This window comes from Pseudoliparis swirei, chromosome 12 (genome assembly GCF_029220125.1).
Source record: "Pseudoliparis swirei isolate HS2019 ecotype Mariana Trench chromosome 12, NWPU_hadal_v1, whole genome shotgun sequence".
Taxonomy (NCBI): Eukaryota; Metazoa; Chordata; class Actinopteri; order Perciformes; family Liparidae; genus Pseudoliparis; species Pseudoliparis swirei.
In genome coordinates, this window is record NC_079399.1 from 16818643 (window position 1) to 16838420 (window position 19778).

At 46.7% G+C, this 19778-nt stretch overlaps 1 protein-coding gene across 4 annotated transcripts in view; it reads left to right on the forward strand.

Moving 5' to 3' along the window:
- Positions 1-19778, forward strand: part of ncoa1 (nuclear receptor coactivator 1) — a 49040-nt gene that overhangs the window by 18922 nt on the left and 10340 nt on the right. For 2 of the 4 annotated variants that reach the window (XM_056427629.1, XM_056427625.1), the window contains exons 3-18: positions 6080-6185; positions 7432-7598; positions 7794-7897; positions 8028-8205; positions 9552-9734; positions 10597-10689; positions 11003-11143; positions 11950-12097; positions 12194-13163; positions 13312-13539; positions 14019-14445; positions 14996-15178; positions 15887-15995; positions 16636-16804; positions 18729-19052; positions 19638-19739. In XM_056427629.1, coding sequence (XP_056283604.1) covers positions 6097-6185; positions 7432-7598; positions 7794-7897; positions 8028-8205; positions 9552-9734; positions 10597-10689; positions 11003-11143; positions 11950-12097; positions 12194-13163; positions 13312-13539; positions 14019-14445; positions 14996-15178; positions 15887-15995; positions 16636-16804; positions 18729-19052; positions 19638-19739 — 3615 coding nt within the window. In that variant the 5' untranslated portion in view covers positions 6080-6096. The remainder of the gene's footprint in view (positions 1-6079; positions 6186-7431; positions 7599-7793; positions 7898-8027; positions 8206-9551; positions 9735-10596; positions 10690-11002; positions 11144-11949; positions 12098-12193; positions 13164-13311; positions 13540-14018; positions 14446-14995; positions 15179-15886; positions 15996-16635; positions 16805-18728; positions 19053-19637; positions 19740-19778) is intronic. The other 2 variants (XM_056427626.1, XM_056427628.1) reach the window with 2 other exon arrangements.

Below are 19778 nucleotides of genomic sequence, written 5' to 3' on the forward strand. Positions count from 1 at the left end.
TTTTATCGATAATAATTAAAAAATTATTGCAGTAAATTAGCTGCAGCCCTAATCGTGATGGAAACTTTTCACTAGTTTCTGATGTAACCGAATCATTTACAAAGAAAGTGGCAGCCCTAATTTAGGCTTGCAATAGTTTCTTCACGTGCATGCTGCCGCATCTTGATTAATACACAACAATAACATGTCAAGGTGAGGCAGTGGTGGAGCCATTAAAGTGACTGGCAGCGGTTTAAAATACTGCCAATGATGTCAGCGGTGCGAGAGTTTCAATGCATACCAAATGCTTTCTAAATAATCCACGCTGGATTTTGTGGTAGTTTAATTTGGCCTAATTGATTTGTTGGTTGTTGGTTGTCGGCCAGATCAGAATTTTGAATCTCCGTTCTCCTGAATACATATACTGCACGCAGCAGTGTGGGATTACGTTGCAGCCGCATTGTGGCCGACGGTGACTCAGCAGCTCGAGGTTTGTTTGGTTCAGATTGAGAGAAACAGAGTTGTCCATTGCAAGATAAATGGACATTTGTTTTTGATGTGGATTATGGGTAAAACTCCAACACCACAGAACACACACAGCTGCAGCTGTGTCTTGTTGGAGGTGTTTTGTTTTTTCGCTGTCAAAATGCACAGAAGTGGAAAATGCAGCCCCGTCTCCGCTGTCGGGATCTATCGACGAAACAATGTGCAAGCAGTTAAATAAAGTACCACAGAGGCTGCTTGTTTACTTCGGCGGTAGCGGAGGAAGCCCTCTTCAAACGGAATTGGTTTTATTTGCTCGAGATAGATTTGGATTACGCATACAGACGATTTAGAAAGTGACTTTTCCACAATCTCGAAAATGGAGCAAAAATAAATCGGTGTAAATTTGACATTTCTTTCCAACGCTGAAGGATTCAGAATTCGACCCAAGTTTCAAGACGGCCGACTGCGATTTTCAAAGTGAGACCGTTTGCGGGTCAGAATGGGGCAGGAGGTGACCCGGTGCCGTGTGAAGAGGTGAGCGACTTCACAACTCCGCCTGCGACTCGCGTGTAGTTTACTGTCGGCACTTCAGCCAACGAGGTTTCACGAGGAAGACCGACCGCTGCGTTCCCATTAAGGACGCATTTGTGCTTTTGCATTTATACGTGTTTCATGGGATGCCGTGAACAATGGCCGACCGCAGCAAACGACCGGCGCAGAACTCAAACCCAGCGGGGCATCTCCCAGTGTCAGTGTTGTGTGAGGGACTGCAGGCAGCGGGTAACCAATACATGATGCTACATTATTCACAGGCTGCAGGGAGCGAATTAATGCAGCTGGAAGTGTAAACACATTTATCTTTAAGCCCCCGACGGCTTACGTCGTGTTTTAGGTTTTTTTCCCAGCAGCTTGAGCAAAGTTAGGTATGGGGAACGCCGACACTTCAGTCCCTTGAACCCACGGCGATACCGTCGGAGGTTTTTAATACGCTAGATTTGCACTACATTGCAAAACGATTCATTTGTGTACCTTGAAAACTAAGAAATTGTTTGAAAACTTTTTATTTGAGCCTTCCTCAACCTTAGCACAGCTTCTACTGAAGCACGTCTCAGAGAACTCTTCAAGAGGCGGAGATGTGAAGCAGCAGGGGTGTGAGCGGTCTCGACGCCAGTTATTAATGCAGCGTTAGCTGCGTCAATTAAGTCATCTTTTCCGGTTTTTGAGGTGTGGATACTTTTTTTTGAGTAAATGTGCTCATCCTGTCAAACTAGAATCAAGAAAGTAACATTTCTTCAAGAAAGCCAAACTACAAAAATACCATGAGTGATACCATGAGTAATACCATGAGTAATACCATAAATATAACCATGAGTGAGGGCCATTCAAGTGCTAATCTGTAAAGTCGTAAAAGATGTGTTTCTAGTCTCCGGCGGAGGATGTTGGCACTTCCTGCTGTCCTGATGTCAGTGGGGAGCTCGTTCCACCAATGAGGAGCCAGAACAACAACCGCTCTGGATCAATCAATCGACTTGTGACTCGATTGGTTGATCCCAAGCGGAGTGAACGCTCTGGGGTGAAGGCTTGACCATATCCTGGATGTAGACGGGGCCCGAGGCTCAGGATGGCCTGAGCAGGAGGGAGTTACAGTGGAATAGGCGTGAAATGACCAGAGCCTGTGCCGCCTTGTGAGTAAGAAGAGACATACGACAGCAGAAGTTTACATAATGAAGCTAACGACGAGTAGCCAGAGGCTCAGCCAGGTATCGGTGCCGTCCCAAGTTAAAAACAAGCTTCTTGGTTTTAGAGAAAGCTGCCCGGTCCAATCTGACACACACATTGACAGAGCTGCTGCATCACGGTAACACAAATATAATCCATCTTAATCTGTATTTTACTGGAACACATTCATTGAATTTACATTTTTCACCACACATAGACAAATAAAATAATGATATTTTAGCTTACACCAAAGTTTAAAATTAATAACAAATTATGGTTCTCAGCATGTAGTGTATCACATCAGGAGGGAACCCACTAAGATGATTGAGCGTTGGGTGAACAAAGGGGCGCTTTATGGCGATTGAGCCGCGATGCTCCAGCTGTGTCCTCTGCAGTTAAAGAGTTCCTCAAGTTGACCCGTCGTGTATGTTATCCAAACTGCTTTTTGCACGGTCGAGACGCGGAAAGCAACGCTGGCTACCATCACGCCTAACGACTCGATCATAGACACTTAGCGGGCGACGGGGGGGGGATCCCAATAGACTTGTATTGGTCGAACATTTGCTTACACACACACACACACACACACTCGTTTCCCTTGACATTATCGCACCGGTTTGGGAAACTGGCAAAACTCAGAAAAACGATGCTGACCGCCGGCGAAGTTATCGACCACACGCACGCCATTCGGCAGGTTTCCCCTCGTCGCTTCGGGGGAAAGTGGACCGTTTGCCGTATCTGCGGCGGCGCCAAATCACTGACGGGGTCAGAGTGCAGCGGTTGGTGTCGCCCGGCGCGCCAAGAAAGATAATGGTAATCTTTTTATTTCTTCGTCTGCAAACATTTTATGAACCATTAACAAAGCAAATGAATGACAGATCAGTTCATTAGCTCGCCACTTCCGCTTCTCTTCAGAACTCTTTGAACGGCGCCTCGTCGGCGGCGTGCGGAAAGGAACTCGGAGGAAGCACGAGAACAGCGGAGCGGCCGTCACAGCGGCGTGCAAAGAAATGCATCGAAATAAATATCGAATTGAAGTCGGCGAAAGAAAACCGAGTTTTGTCGACGGATTATGACGAGGGTCGACTGGGACGTTGCTAAACTGCGTGGCTCGTGTTGTTCTCGCCACTTACCCAAACAACCGTTGGTTTAATGAAACGTGGAGCTGATTATCTCTTTATGTTCCGCTGCAATTGATTAAAAAACACTTCAGCGGGGGAACGCAGGCCGGGAAATCTGCACGCACACACAAGAAGTACCGAGTGGTCTTGTTTCTTTCAATTTAAGATGTGTGGTGCTTCCTGCCAAGCGTGTTTTGATGAATCCGTCGGTTTGAATCCGTCGGGCAGTAATTTGACTGTTTCAGCTGGTATTTAAGTCGGTGCTGAACTCAGTTTCTCAGAACCCGGGCTAATTTGTGTTTCCATTGATGTGCAGCCGAGTTCTCGCTTCTCACTGTGGCGGATGGATCTTTTCATGTGCTGCGTGTCAGCAGCTCGAGGAGGAGGAGGAGGAGAGAGAGAGAGAGAGAGGGGTGATTTGAGGTGAAATGTAAACGGGGCTAGTCGGGAAAGATTAGCGTCTTGTGAGCGGCGGCAGCGCCCGACACCGTGACAATGGCTGCTTGTTTTCTTTGCGGTTAATCCACTTTGTGTGCGTCTGTAGTTGTCGTGCATGTCCGTGATTAGCAGATTATTATAAAGATGCAGCGAGGAAGTGGTTTTACACATTAAGGGACTTGAGCCCATCTCAATGTGTGCAGTGCTCAAGACGACGTTTCAGATGCATTAATCTCACTGAAAATCTTTTAGAAACCAGATTTTTTTTTAGTCAACAAAAGGCGAGTTATAAAATAACAAACCTGCCTGTCTCAACAGTTGGGACAGAAATTCACATCCTTTAATGCTTTTGTCGCCGTGTACAGATCAATAGAGTAGTCTTTATTTACATTTGTGATACCGTGAAAAGGGTTTAAACTTAAAACCTCCTGCAGGAACCCGGTTAACTCTCCCTCTTTACTCGGTGTGCTTCATCAAATGTTGCCTGTTGCTATAGTTATCCTCCTGATGCAGCGAGAGAGGTGCAGCCGAGTCCATGGAGGCAGACGGAAGAGGAATATTGGAGATATAAAAGACACAATATTACAAGGGCTTTTTTAATAATATAATGCAAATCAAAGACGGTATTACCCCAAATTAAAGTGTTGAAGAGATCTCTATAGAAGCGAAGCAGTGGCAGCATCAGGTGTGTTGCAGAGCTGTAATGGAATTTACCATATGATATATGATATGTAATGTTTTGCATCCCTTATGTTTTCATCACAAGGCCAAGAACATTAAAATGCAGTTTAAATGTTACGCACAGGGTTGTAGCAAATGTCATCTATTGTGGTTTTTAACTGAAGCCTCATCTGTCATCGTATTATACAATGTCACCACCCTAAACATGTTTTGGTTTTTTGTGCTTTGGCCTTAAATGTTGTTTTGAAAGGCTAAATGCCAACAACAATGAATTGAACCAGAATATGTTGTTGGATAAAAACATGGTGTGAATATCCTTTTATTTTTGTAATATACACTACCTTATAAAAGTTTGGGGTCATCCAGACAATTTCATGTCTTCCATGAAAACTCACTTTTATTTATCAAATGAATTGAAAATTGAATAGAAAATATAGTCAAGACATGGACAAGGTTAGAAAACTTCAAGCTCAAAGGAAGGTCAGTTGTATAGCTTATATCACCAGCATAACTGTTTTCAGCTGTGCTAACATAATTGCACAAGGGTTTTCTAATCAGATATTAGTCTTCTAAGGCGATTAGCAAACACAATGTACCATTAGAACACTGGAGTGATAGTTGATGGAAATGGGCCTCTATACACCTATGGAGATATTTCATTAGAAACCAGACGTTTCCACCTAGAATAGTCATTTACCACATTAACAATGTATAGTGTGTATTTTTGATTAATGTTATCTTTTTTGAAAAAACAGTGCTTTTCTTTGAAAAATAAAGACATTTCTAAGTGACCCCAAACTTTTGAACGGTAGTGTATATATATATATGTATGTATTTATATATATATATATGTATATATATAATGTATGTAGATATAAATGTGTGTTTATATATATATATATATATACATATAATATATGTATGTGTGTATGTGTATATATATATATATATATATGTATATATAAATATTTCACACTTTACAACGCACTGGAGTCATTGGAAACGTTTGGATCCCAGTCAGAAGTCAGAATTAATGCAGCTGAAATCTAATGCTACAAATATTCCAGAAGCTTTAAACTATTTGGTCGAGCCCCAAGAAAGAAAATAAAAGAATCCTGTCTTGACCAACAGCTAGAGGAACTCTTGAGTTTGTATTTGGTCTGCTTCTCCTCGTGAACGATGGCTTTTATTTATTATTTGCTGCTTCATCCAGTTCATTTTTCTCCAATGTTTTTTTTTCCTTTTCAACTATGGAGATTTCTGTGATCGTTTGTTTGTCTTTCATTTAGATATTTTAAAGTTGTGGTCAACGTTCAACTGTTTACAACCCTTTAAAAAAAGGTGTTATCTTCTGCGTCTCTGTTTCTGTTCTGCTGAACTGTGACCACAAACCAAAGTTCATATGAGCTGTGAATTATGTGAACCTCACCACGAACATTATGCCATATAATAAAATGCCATAGTAATTTCTGTCTGGCAGTAACCGCTGTTATGTGGGTGATGACTGCCCACCAAAGCCTGCTGTGCAGTTTCATGTAAAGAGTCGTGGCGGTTTCACACCCAACACCCGTGTGTCAGGTTTTGGGAAAACCGCTGAAGTGCTTGTTCAAACAAAATGGGGGGGGAAAAGTGACCTTGTTTTTCTTCCTCTACAGGTCAGTTAAAGCTGAAAATGAGTGCCGTAGGGGAGAACCCCCTGGAGCCCGCCACGCCAGAGTCACGCAAGAGGAAGGGCCCCCCATGTGACACCTCAGGCCAAAGGTAAAGACCCAGCCACACGCGTGTTCTGTTACGGTCACCGGCCAAGAAGCAGAAATACAACTCTAACGTGAATTTAAATGTTCCTTCGGGTACGATATAGACACCCGTCGAGCCCAAATACAAAGTTGTTAAAAACTACTCAAACATGCATACAGTGGGTACGGGAAAGTATTTAGACCCCTTTAAATGATTCACTCTTTGTTTCATTACAGCCATTTGCTAAAATCAAAAAGGTTCATTTTATTTCTCATTAATGTACCCCAGCCTCAGAGCCCTATCTTGACAGTACAAAACAGAAATGTAGAAATGTTATTTATTAAAAAAGAAAAACTATAATATCACATGGTCATAAAATTTTTAAGGGGTTAGGGTAAATAAATCAGTCCCCTGAATTATGAGAAATGTCACAGGAGAAATGTTTGTCCTTTAACAATTTGTTCCTGATTATACTAACGTGCTATTTTCAATGCAGGACTTTTACTTGTAACAGAGGATTTCCTACAGCGTGGTATTAGTGCTTTGACTTGTGTGTGTGTGTGTGTGTGTGACCGACCATAAGGCCCAATAGCTGGTGTAACAGCCCAGATAGCATTCCTACAGCAGCTCCTGACCTGCACATTCACACAGCAGCCCCCCTCCCCCTCCCCCTCGGTCACCACGCCTGTGTCTTCTGGCAGGCCAATGCACTGACCTACTTTTTCTGTTGTCTCTCACACACTCGCACTCACTCTCACACACACACATTCCTTTTTTTCCACGTTTACCACATACCTTGCTCGTCGGTTGAGAGTATTTTATTGACTCTGCAGAGTAAGGTTACGGCTGTGCGTGGACTCTGAACGCGCTCACGCTAAAGGCAGATTTAAGTTGCCCTATTATTTTTTTCCTTGGAAACTTACTTGTTTACATATCACAGAAACAATTTACTGGCCTCTGGTTGGAAAACCAGAGCACTTATACGGCACATTGTGGCGTGACTTACATTTCTTAAACTGATCATAAACACCACCTACTTATTATTTCTCAACTCCTATAGTCACTCATTTTAAGAATGTCAGTTACGAGCAGAAAGATAATCACAAGTCCTCAAAATGACTAGGTGAGAGAAAATTCTCCCTGTCACAAAGATTTATTAAACACCCTGATCACATGATTGTTATGCTTTGCGCCGGGGGGGGGGAGACGTTTGTCTGTCTCTCTCCGTCTGTCGCCAGGCGAGTGAACTCCGTGCCGTCTTTCTTCGCAGCGTGGACAAGCGGAGACGGGAGCTGGAGTGTCGATACATCGAGGAGCTGGCTGAGCTGCTGTCATCCAACATGGGCGACATTGCCAGTCTCAGTTCCAAGCCCGACAAGTGCCACATCCTCAAGACGACTGTGGACCAAATCCAGCAGATGAAACGGCGTGACCAGGGTGAGAACACACACACACACACACACACACACACACGATGGATTCATTTGCGAAAGGCTTCACCAAGTGTTCTGCCCTGAAGACGTTTGCATGCTTGAGATTCGCTGCGCTCCAGAAACGTGTGTCGCCGATGGATGTGTTGTGCCTGCGGTCTCTCCAAATGTTTTCTGACTTGTGTTTGTTTACCCGTGACAGAGAAAGCTCTTCTGTCTCCAGATGATGAGGTGCAGAAGAGCGACATCTCCTCCAGCAGCCAGGGGCTGGTGGAGAAAGAGGCGCTGGGGCCCATGCTGCTTGAGGTGAACAACACACACACACACAATCACACATTTCCTCACCACCACCACTGCTGAGGTAACTCAGACTCGACGCACACTGTCTGATTTGTATTTGTGTTTTTGTGTCCTCCTCCTCCTCGTCCTCATTCAGGCCCTCGACGGGTTCTTCTTCGTCGTCAACCGGGAGGGCCGCATCGTCTTTGTTTCGGAGAACGTGACGAGTTACCTCGGATACGCCCAGGGCGAGCTGATGACCTCGAGCGTGTACAGCATGCTGCATGTGGGAGACCACAATGAATTTGTTCGCAATCTGCTGCCCAAAAGCCTGGGTGAGCGAGCTGGGACTTGGGACACTTCATATCGTCGGTTTAGGACGACAACATAAAAATATATATATATATATATATATTTTAGATATTTGGTAATCGCATTTTCAGTGTTTTCAAATTTGGACAGTTTCAATGCCGATGAAACCCATTCAGGAGACATGTATTGGCAGCGACCTCAGAACACAGTCCTAACTACGGATAATTACTGACGCTAAAGCGGCAGTTGAAGTGCCCTGAAGAGACAGTGTGATGAACTATGGACAGCTTGAATGCTTTCACATTGAAGTGCTCTTCTCAGACGTGTACTATGAGAGCATGTGTGGGGGAGTTTGAGGAGCGAGGGATGAGTGAAACACTGGCAACTTCTTCCCCGTGATGATGTTGTGTTCATTTTTATCTGCAACCTTGAGAAGCGCCTGTGGGGATCGTATGAGGACATTAGATAAAGGAGAGCAGACGGCGACACGGTTGAGCGGTTGTATTTTCAGAAAGGGAGATCTTTAAGACTCACTCTAATAGACAAACTATATACAAATAAAAGTTAAACCACACATATATATCACTCCTTCTGGAGGGTCCTTCAGTAAACCTGGGTGTGTCTTCAGGGCTATAACAACTCAAAGATTTGAATGGGCAAACTGAGGAAAAGAACATTTTGTGTAACTTCTGCAAATCTGTTGCATTCGGTTTGCTCCAGGAGTGATTACTCACTCCACTAGACGGGCACCTTGGGAACAAATAGAAAGAAACAAAACACAGAGAAGCAAGAGGGGATTTATGAGGAGCTGTGTGGGCACGGTGAGCTTTCCCAGTGCGACAGGTACCCGTCTCGCCAAAGCCATTTGTCAGCGTTGGTTAGACGCCGACGGGGTCAGCCACACGACCCACGGTGCATCTGCGAGTCCTTCGGGGCTTTTATAAGCTTGTGCATGGATTGCGAGTGAATTGTTCTTAAAACCAGCGCGAGAAGAAACTAGATCGTGTCACACTTTCTTTCTTTTTCAAAGGAACCCAGAAAGATTCTCGTGCAAAGAAATTGTTAATGGCAGAAAATGTCTTTCCAACATGTTTTCTTTTTTTCTTTGAAATCTGTTTATTGGGGCCGTGGTCTTGTTAACTTGATACATATCAAGATATCACATTAAATAGTTTATTGTGTTCTTAAAAATGTACAATACCTCCACATCCTCTCGTAAAACATTTACAAAAATGTTGTTCCAATTGTGGTGCCACATGGCACCGTCAACATATTCCCAAGGGGGTTTATTTATTTCTCCCGTTCATTACAGCAGTGAATCGTTCTCATCGATTCTAAACTCTGGCGTTTTGTCGTCCTTCCCGTCCAGTTAACGGCGTGCAGTGGCCGCAGGAGCCGAGCCGGAGGAACAGCCACACCTTTAACTGTCGCATGCTGAAGAGGCCACCGGACGAGTTGGATTCCGAAAACCCGGAGGCCCGGCAGCAGTATGAGATCATGCAGTGTTTCACCGTGTCCCAACCACGGCCCATCATGCAGGAGGAGGGAGAGGGTACATGCGAACACACAATGAGTACACCGTGTGCACAGGCTTCAGCTCGAGTAGTTATTCAATCCTATATATCGATACGGAGGATTTAAAGGCAGGAGAAGCTCATTATGTATGTAATATGATATCTTTACATCGTTTGCTTTTGTTTCGCCTTTTGCCTCTGAAAATGCCCTGTTTATGAAAACACTGTATATATTTATAGAATAAAAGACAGAATATATATTTTTGTAATACAGTAAAGGTGTTAAATAGTTCATAAATATATTTATTTTCAGGTCATAACTGCCTCCATCTGACCAGCTGGACATGTTCATATTGATTTCGGGAGTCGGTGCAATGGCCTTGATACCAAAGTTCGCTGTCGTTCCGGCGTTGTCGATTTACCGTGCCGTCGAGCTCTGCCTGCTTTTATTCATTTCGATAAGGCCCGGCCCTCGTGGATTGTGGAATTGCACTCGCAGTAGCCGTCGACATTCTATTTCGGTGTTGATTTTGAGTCCAAGCATCTGTTCTTCGCACGACACAATCCCCAGCTCTGATTGGCTGATACAGCTTCAAACAGCTGGAAAGATCAGATTATTGAGTTTTGACAGGTTGTCCTGGTTTTTTATCGTTTTTTCTGCCTGCGTGAATCTGCGTGGGATATTACATAGATGTATACATTTAGTACTTGGTGTGTTTGAGGTAAGATCTGCCCAGGTGACATCATGCCGCGTTCACTTAAAGATGAGCGCTGGTTGTATGAGGTACTTATCCATCGTCTTCCTTTTGATCCATAGTCTTCTTTCTTTTTTGTTTGGGAACACACAAACACACACATACACACACACCTCTCATTACTTGTGTCCTTTTCTTTGCTCAGACCTGCAGAGCTGCCTGATCTGTATTGCCTGTCGGATACCACGCGCCCAGCCTTTCAGCACTGAGTCGTTCATCACCAAGCAGGACCCCACAGGTAAGGGTCCGCGGGGCATTTATTGTCTTTATGCACAACAGGCTTGCAGCCTTTTTGACTTGCATCAGGAAGGATGCAAACAGCAGCGAAAAATTAATTATCTGGTCTGATAATAAAGCCGACATCATCATGCATATTACAAGTTCTGCTTCAGATAATAACTGTTCATCAAGTTTGACTGTGAGAGCACCGAGCATCAGCGTTGTAAACACAGATCCACCTCCCGTTGCCCCGGGCGACTGCAGATGTGGAAATCTGTGTCGACCATCGGTGTAAACTGACCGTCTGTGTCTGTGCGTGTGCTCTCCTCCAGGGAAGATCATCTCCATAGAAACCAGTGCTTTGCGAGCGACGGGCCGGCCTGGCTGGGAGGACCTGGTCAGGAAGTGCATCTACGCTTTCTTTCAGACGCAGGGCAAAGAGCCCTCCCACGCCAAGAAGCTGCTGCATGAGGGTGAGTGGCCGCGATTGATTGTTCAGCCTCACTCCTGGAAATCATTGACGGGCTCGCTGCCAGCGTTGCCATGGTTACCAGAGTTCCAGCTGCTCCAGTGAGAACGGCTTATCGTGATCACATCTGTCCCGGTCAACAACAAGCGGATGGCGATTGGACCCGATTCTGTTTTTTGTTGTCGTGAATTCAAAAACAGCTTCACTAGCTGCTGGTCAATTCCTCTACCAGTCCCGAAGAGCTCGCATTGGGGGAGGCGGAGCTGGTTTTTGGTCGGCTCAATGTCACTTCAGTGCGAGCGTTGCATGCAGATGAGTGGCGCCCTCGCACGCCCGGTGAGCGGCACGGAGGGAGGTGGTCCATCTGCATGTGCTGCCTGCGCTGCGGTGGCACGGACCCAGTTCAGGATCAAAACAAAGCAGACATATTATTCGAGTTAGCTTTTGTAGATTTCAAATGTTGTGTCATAAAGACCCTGAATGAACCCTGAAAGAGGGCTACTTGATTGTTTTAGTCAAACTATTTAAACGGCATTCCGCGAGGAATTATTCCGTCCCAAGCGTTTTGATCCACGTAAGCAGTTAATCACCTGAACCGCGGTCACCAGAAGCACATTGTACTTCCCGAGCATTATAATATGGTCATTTAAATGTGAGCCGTCATCTGCACTGCAACACTATCAACGTCCTTTGTTCTGAAGTTGCAGTTTTTAAATGTTTACATCACGTGTGGATCTGATAATCCACACGAAAGGAACAAAGAAATCAAATGAGCAGCCTAAGCCGTGTGTGCGTGCGTTTCCTCATCAGTGATGACCCACGGCACCGCCATCAGCCCGCTGTACCATTTCACGTTAAGCGACGGCACCCCGCTCAGCGCTCAGACCCGCTGCAAGTTCTGCTGCCCCCCCAACCCTGACGTTCAGCCCTTCATTATGGGCATTCACACTATTGACAGGTACGATCCCCTTCTTTCGTCGCAGATTTGTGTTTCACTGTATGCTCGACCCCATCAGGTCACATCGGGTCACAGTTCTTCTTTCTTTTGTTCCAGGGAACACAACACTGCTAGCTCTCAGGAAAACACTAACCCCAGCCTTCCACCGACCGTTGGCAGCCTTGTCCAAGCTCCGCCCCGCTCCCCTTCCCTTCCTCCCGGCAGCAACTGGACCCAAGGCTCAGGCCTCTCCACCCCGGGCCTTCAGCCCAACAACACCAACGCCTCCCCACACGGACATAATCCAGCCACACCCACAGGCTACCTGACACCCAGTCGGACCTGTCTCCAGCAGGTCGGCAGCCCTCCCCCTTTGAACAGCCCACTCACAGCAACCCCTACCTCTTTTATGTCACCCAGGGTGCCACGAGGCAGCCCTGGGTTAGGTGGAAGCCCTCGGGTACCGGGGAACCCCTTCTCTCCTTCCACAGCAGGCCTCCACCCCCCAGCCGGGGAACTAAGTAGTGGAGGCAGCCTCAACAGGCAGCAGTCTGGCGGGGATGGTAGCGGCGGGTCAATGGGGTCCTTCTCTCTGTCCCCTCCGGTCCTTCAGAGACAAACCAGTACGCCCACCGCGCCCTCTACTCAGTCTCCATCATCAAAGCCGCCAGAGGGAGGAGAAGGAGGGGGAGAGGACTCTGTTAAAGCCCCTCTTCCTTCTGTTTCACAGCTGGGTAACCCCAGACTCAATCAGCTCCTGGAAAGCAATGGTAGAGGAGTTGAAACTAACAACAACAACAACAGAATCCACTGCACCTCAGCACCTCATCCTCCTAAACCTCCCCCTGGCCCTCAGTGCCCTGCCTCTCACAGTACGCTAACAGAGCGGCATAAGATCCTGCACCGGCTGCTCCAGGACACCAACGATGCGTGCACCCCCACTGAGGAGGGAGGAAACAAAAGCGATGAGATCAAGAGGGAGACGCCAGCCAGTAGTCCGGCTCTGACCGCAGCTCCGCCCAAGTCCACCGCCAAAGAGCCACAGGACCATCAACTACTCCGTTTTCTCCTGGACACAGACGAAAAGGTGAATTTGTATGTATTTCGGGCTCAATAACTTAATAATGTATACATCCCCATAGGCGTCGGCCCTGTAAATCCCATATAATTGGTCTCCAAGAGTCATTATGATGCCATGAAAGCTGCTAACGGAAAAGCACTGTGTGTTTTCAAAGGACTTGGGAGACCTGCCACCGCCATCTGCTCTCAGCCTGCAGTCTGTGAGGGTAAAAATGGAGAAGAGAACCAGCATGGACAGAGTGGCCTGTCCCGGGTCCACTGTAGCAGCGGGAGGGGCATCCAAACCGGCGGGACCGTGCAGCAGCTCGGCGAGCGGCAGCCCCAAATCGAGCTCCGTCGGAGAGAAGCGCCGCGTCGGCCGCAGGGACAGCCGAGACTCCACGGTACGGCTGCCGGCAACGCCGTTCTGTGACGACAGTAGTGAGTCGGAGTGAGTCGTCGTGTGACACCTGTGACGGCAGCGTTGTGTTAATTGCCCGTCACCGCCATGACACCCGAATCACAACTCCGATGATTTAAACGGGCGTCACGAGGCGTCACGGTTGCCGTTTACACCGACGCTCTGAGAAAGAAGACTCCAAGCGTCGGGGTTTTCTTCTCTTGAGCTTTGCTCCTGCGTTGGCAGCCACTGTAAATCATGTTAAATGTTTATGTTCTTGGACTTTGTCCGGACTGCAGGCTCGGCGACCAGCCGCAGCCTTTGAAGCTCACTGGCATCCGACCTTTATGTCTCTCTGTCGCCGATCGTCCGACACCCCACTCTTTTTTCCTCCTTTACCCTTCCACGCCATTCATTCTTCCGTCCTGTCTTTTCCCTCATCGCGATCACTTTTCATGCGTTTCTCCATTTCCTGTCCCTCAGATGTCTGGTGGCGCTGTTGACTTGGACCCTCTCACCCAGCTGCTGCCTGGCCCGAGAGGCCCAAGTGGGGCTAAACAGGGCAGTGAGGATTCAACAACCCTTGGAGGAGGCCCCCAACTCCACTCTCCAGCCTCTCAGCCCCCAGCTCAGCTCCAGTCCCCCCAGCTTCAACGCCAGTCCCCTCTGCCTCAGCGCCAGTCCCCCTTGCCCCAGCTTCAGTCCCCCCTGCCTCAGATCCAGTCCCCTCTGCCTCAGATCCAGTCCCCCCTGTCCCAGTCCCTTCCCCATTTGCAGTCGCCGTCACCCCGTCTCCACTCCCCTTCTCCCCAGCTCCAACTGCAGTCCCCCACTCAGCTCCAGCCCTGTGAGGCCAGCACTCCCCGCAATGTAAATGTGAAGAGAGGGGCTTCCGGCACTCCTAACAGAGGTAAAGTTTCAACCTGGCAGGAAGGGGGAGGGTGGTCATGCAGAAGAGGGAATAATAGAAAATGACCTACACACAACCTGTGAGAATGGTACGAAAGACTATTAGGTCCAAGCACGTGGGTAAAAAATGAGAAGAGGCAGATACATTTTGTTTTGAAGTATTTTGCACATCAAGAAAAAAAGTAGAGTCCAACTATTCTGAATATTTCCTAAAAAAAAATATTTTAACTTTATTTCAACATTTTGTTCTGAACATGTGAGAAAAAGAACCAGCCTCCTAATTTTTCTCATAATTAGTAGTAATATCAAGTATAGGTGTATGTCCCAGAAACCTTACTTTATGAATGTATTTACCTACAGAGACTTGGTATGTGTGCCCCGTCGTGGCTGTTGGAGGCATTGCAATGTAATGCATTGCAGAAAATCACCACACAGTTCAACAGTGCATCACGTTGGAGACTGTTTCAATATTAAATAATAGAGGTTTATGCATGACTGTTTTTAAAAAGTAGTTTTCCCTATTTTTCTACGTGCGTTTGTGTGTTTCCCAGGACTCGGTGATGGTGGCCCACCCTCCGGCTGCAACCTCCAGAGTCCGTCCTCCTTTGATTTCTCCAGTTCCCCCACTCCAAGCCACACACAGCAGCAGAGACAGGAAGACCCCTTCCAGACCCCCATGGACAGCAGCATCTTCCCAGAGGCTGAAGTCATCAACCCTTTCAGTTCAAGCGTCGGTATGCGAGCGGACAGAACACACTCGCACACAAACAGTTAGTCAGAGAAAATGTGTGAACAATGTTCAGAAATATGACCACTGTGGGAAAGACTGTCAGGTAGAAACGTGACACTACATCTTCAGTAGCAGTGAAGCATTGTTGAGCTGACCACACTGAACCTCATTGGGTGTGGTCAGACCGCATCCTGTTACATGTATGACCTCATGATATAACTTTGATGTATACTGTAGAAGCGAGAAGCACGGGGCCAAGTTATTGGAGAAAATGTAAACAATTTCTTCAAAAGCAGCCAATGCTAAAGTCCTTTTTAAATATAGCAATGTGCTAAATACTGTAAATGCAATCCCCACTGACATCAGGACAACAGAAAGTCTCTACATATTTCGCCTGAGACTGAAAACACATCTTTTCCGACTATATCTGGATTAAAACGCAGATTTGCACTTCAGTGGCACTGGGATGGCACTTATTGTGGTGCTTTTGTGGTTCGACTGAGTTGAGGAAGTGTTGCTTCCTGTGTTCTTGTTGTTCTTGGTTTGTACTCTAGGTTGAATGCACTTATTGTAAGTCGCTTTGGATAAAAGCGTCTGCTAAATGACATGTAATGTAATGTAATGCATATCATTATCATTTAAGTCTAGTTTTTTTTTTTCCTACGTTTTTTCTTCTATGGTGTTGCAATAAAACCGTGTTCAATTCATTCAGGCCTATCCAAGATGGATGTGGGAGAGTCTCTGTTCCTGTCTCTGTCCGACACCTTCACCTTCGATGGCCTCGGAACACCTTTACAAGCTCCCCTGGCATCGCCGCAAGAGTAAGCATCGCTGCACTCTCCACACCCCGAGCTCTTGTCTCTTACATGAAGCTTTGAATGTCGGTCATCATAATTATAGAAAGGTCCGTTATGGTTCTCTTGGATTGCTGACGGACCGCTGCATCAATACAACGACGTTCCTTTCTTTGCGTGCGGCGAGCACGAAAAGAAACGCAGTGAAACTTGTTTTTGAAGAAGTTAAACGCCAACTGAAAAATATCTCTTCGGATAAAAAGCTAATAGGGAATTTTGGAAACTATTTATTTATTTTTTAGCTTATGCAATGTGAAACATGTTATTCACACAAGTCAGAAACGATCCAATGCAGTGATGATGCACGGGTCAGGTTTTAGTAGTACCTGCACCCACCGGACCATATGAGTCGTTAATCAACCGACCAGCAGAACACTAACTTCATGCCTTATATCAGCACAATTGTTTCTAAACGTTATTGATGACTTACTCTGAGCCGCCCGCCTGAACCTTGGATATTTACCACCACTGGAATCTAATTCTGCAAATAATTAAACTGTATGAATGAGGCCCGAGTCACGACATCAACAGAAAGCTGTTGAAGAGTTTGACTCCGCCCTCCAGCGCGGTGCCGTTGACGATGTGCGGTGTCTCTCTGTGTGAGCAGGCAGTGTGTGCCCTGTACGCTGGATGAAGTGCTCGGCCCCCCGACCATGCCCGAGGGCCGCAACGATGAGAATGCTCTGCTGGAGCAGCTCGTCTCCTTCCTCAGCGGGACCGACGAGAGCGAGCTGGCCGAGCTGGACAAGGCCCTGGGCATCGACAAGCTGGTGCAGGCAAGTGTGCCATTACACACGTTGATACTTGAGGTCAGGCACGTGCACAGATAGAGCCCTAGTGGTGCTCAAGCACCAGCCCCTTTGCCCTGGATGAGTAAAGTGCCCTTTTTGCTGGAGACACATTTTTTTTATTCATCCGTATTTAAGAATAAATGTTACTCTTTCTGTCATCAAGTCCCCCCAAATGTGTTTTAATATCCGACGGGGCATTTATTTGAGTTCTTGTGAGAATTTCGCCTAGACCTGCTCCGTGGCGCTCACGTGCCCCCCCCTCCCCCCCCTCCTCCTCCTCCTCCTCCACTTCCTCCTCCGCGCAGTGCTCCTCGCGCCACCGAACGGCTGCACCTCCTTCTCCTCTGACCCGCAGCACCAGACCCACCTGACGGTGTTTGTCCCCTGACGTTGTTTTGTGATAAATCAACCACAACATTAGCGCTGCTGAAAACATGACGTCACAACTGGTCCGACGGTTCCTAAAAAAATAAACAAACAAAAACTCCGTGATTTCAAAGCCTCGTCCAGCTGTTTACTGACGTTAGTTATGTTTAGAGAATAGAGAGAGAGAGAGAGAGGGAGAGAGAGAATTCAAGAGAAAAGAGAGAGAGAGAGAGAGAGAGAGAGAGAGAGAGAGAGAGAGAGAGAGAGAGAGAGAGAGAGAGAGAGAGAGAATTCAAGAGAAAAGAGAGAGAGGAAGCGGGAGAGAGAGAGAGAGAGAGAGAGAGAGAGTTCTTATTCCGTTCTATTTAACGGGCTAGTCTAGGATTTGCGTGGCCAGACTGAAAACAAATCATAAGGCCTCTCTTGTTCAGAGGGCCGGGCCAAATGTGGAGGCGGGCCGTATCCGGCCCGCGGGCCTTAGTTTAAGGACCACGGCTCTTGGCTGTTGATGTCTATCAATATCGCTTATTTTGAAAATGACGTCAGAGGGCAGTACAGATCCGTGTCAGACCAGGAGGGCAATACGTGGCTGGCATGACGACCCATTAGCCAATCAGAACGCTTGTTCTGTTGTTGCTATATAATAATTCATCTTTATTCATAAATAAAATGTAAGCTAGCTGTCTGATGCTGCCAGAGGAAACGCAGGTTGAGGACAGCATCATCAGTGTATTGATGCTAATGCTTCAACTCTGTCAGAATTTTGTTTTGCCATTGGGTGCCCTTTTTTTTGGTTTGAGCACCTGCCCCCCAAAATGTCTGTGCACGTGCCTGCTTGAGGTGTATGTGTAACGGATGTGAAACGGGCATGGAAGAAGTTGACTCCCGACGGTGGATTTTCCCCAGCACTTATTTATACTGCAGAAGACAACAGAACACACTTATTGCCTTCTGGTCCGTCTTTGCACCTCCACTTCCTATACAAGCAAAACAACAAAATCCTCAGCAATACAAAACCATTGTGAGGGAAAGACGGGACTCGGGAGCAGGAAGTGCAACAGATGGAAAGCAATTTCCGCAGGAAACAGAATTTTAAAAATAACGCAAAATAAAAATAGCTCATTGAAATAAAATTCACAAACACTCAACAATATCGTTGAACAACAAACAAAAATAAAATACAACACATTGAAAACAAGAAATGACAATGCATTTCTAACTCCGTTACATATGGAGAGTTGAGAGAGGGCACGACATATCACATTTTAAGATCAGTGGATCAGTGTAGAGCTGCTTTTGGTAAAAACTGCTCGACTACAGCGCTGCAAGTCTGACCAGAATGATCTCAAACAACAAGAGGGCCGTCTGCAATCACATTTACATAGAAACTAAAGTTTCTAAAATCAATAATTCAGCATGTAGCTTCTTCTTCTTCTTCTTCTTTTCTAGGAGATCTTCTTCTATATGATATCTTCTTCTTCTTCGTCATACTAGATTTTCATTAATATTCCTGTCCTGTGTGTGTGTGTGTGCTTCTTCACAGGGTGGTTGTTTTCAGCAACAGCCCCAAGACTTCCCAACCCAGCAATCCACTGCCGCCCCCGGTTCCATGGACCCTAAACTCCACGCGTACCCGTCCCAATTTACAGCCGCCGCCGTGCAAGCCCAGTTTCCTCCCGAGCTGGCCACGTTGGTGGGGCAACAGGATCTCGGGTTTGGAGCCCCGCGGGGGGCTTTCCCCGGCGGGACGACGGGCGTCGGGCTGAGGCCGGGCATGCCGAGACCGCAGGGGGTCGGCACGCAGCTCCGACTGCCACCCAACCAACTGCGCCTGCAGCTGCAGCAGAGGGTCCAGGGCCCACAGCAGGTGAGGACACGGGGGTGGGGGGGGTTGACCCCGACCCCATTTTATTGTGTCATTACGACTTCATTCCGTTTGGGATGGAGGACGTTGCTGCTTGTTTTGCTTCGGCAGCACCTTTTCTTTAATGTGCACACCTGTGCAATGAGACGTATGTCTCGAGAGGTGTAATTTTTTCACACCATTCAAAGGCTGCTAAAAAACCCGTAATGTAGCTTCTATGAACAAACGAGAGAAAGCACTTCAGTTGTTTTCCTACTTTCAGATACTAGACCCACTTTACTCACAGCGACCATCAGGCGGCTCATCGATGGCAATGAGCTAGATATCAGTCAAACTGAGCACGAGGAGACGCTTCATTATAACTCTGTTATGATGAGTTCAAATGTAATCATGTAAATTGTAGTTTTTGGCAAGAAACGTAACTAAATACAGTTTGAAGGAGACGAAGAAACATTGTAATCCATTGCTCAATTCCCTCCTGGTTGTGATGTCATGGCACAACATGGTGACGTGTAGCTTTCTGTGTCCGCCTGAATCTTTACATCATACCAGTTCTTCCCATCTCATTTCGCTCCATCTCTGTTTCAGCTCCAGAACAGGATGGCGAGCATCAATCCGTTTCCAGGAGGAGTCCAGCATGTGAACATGGGGCTCCGTCAGGGGGGTCAACAACCTCAAATGCCCTCGCAGGTGAGACCCAGGGGCAGGGGATGAATCTCGGCTCACCCC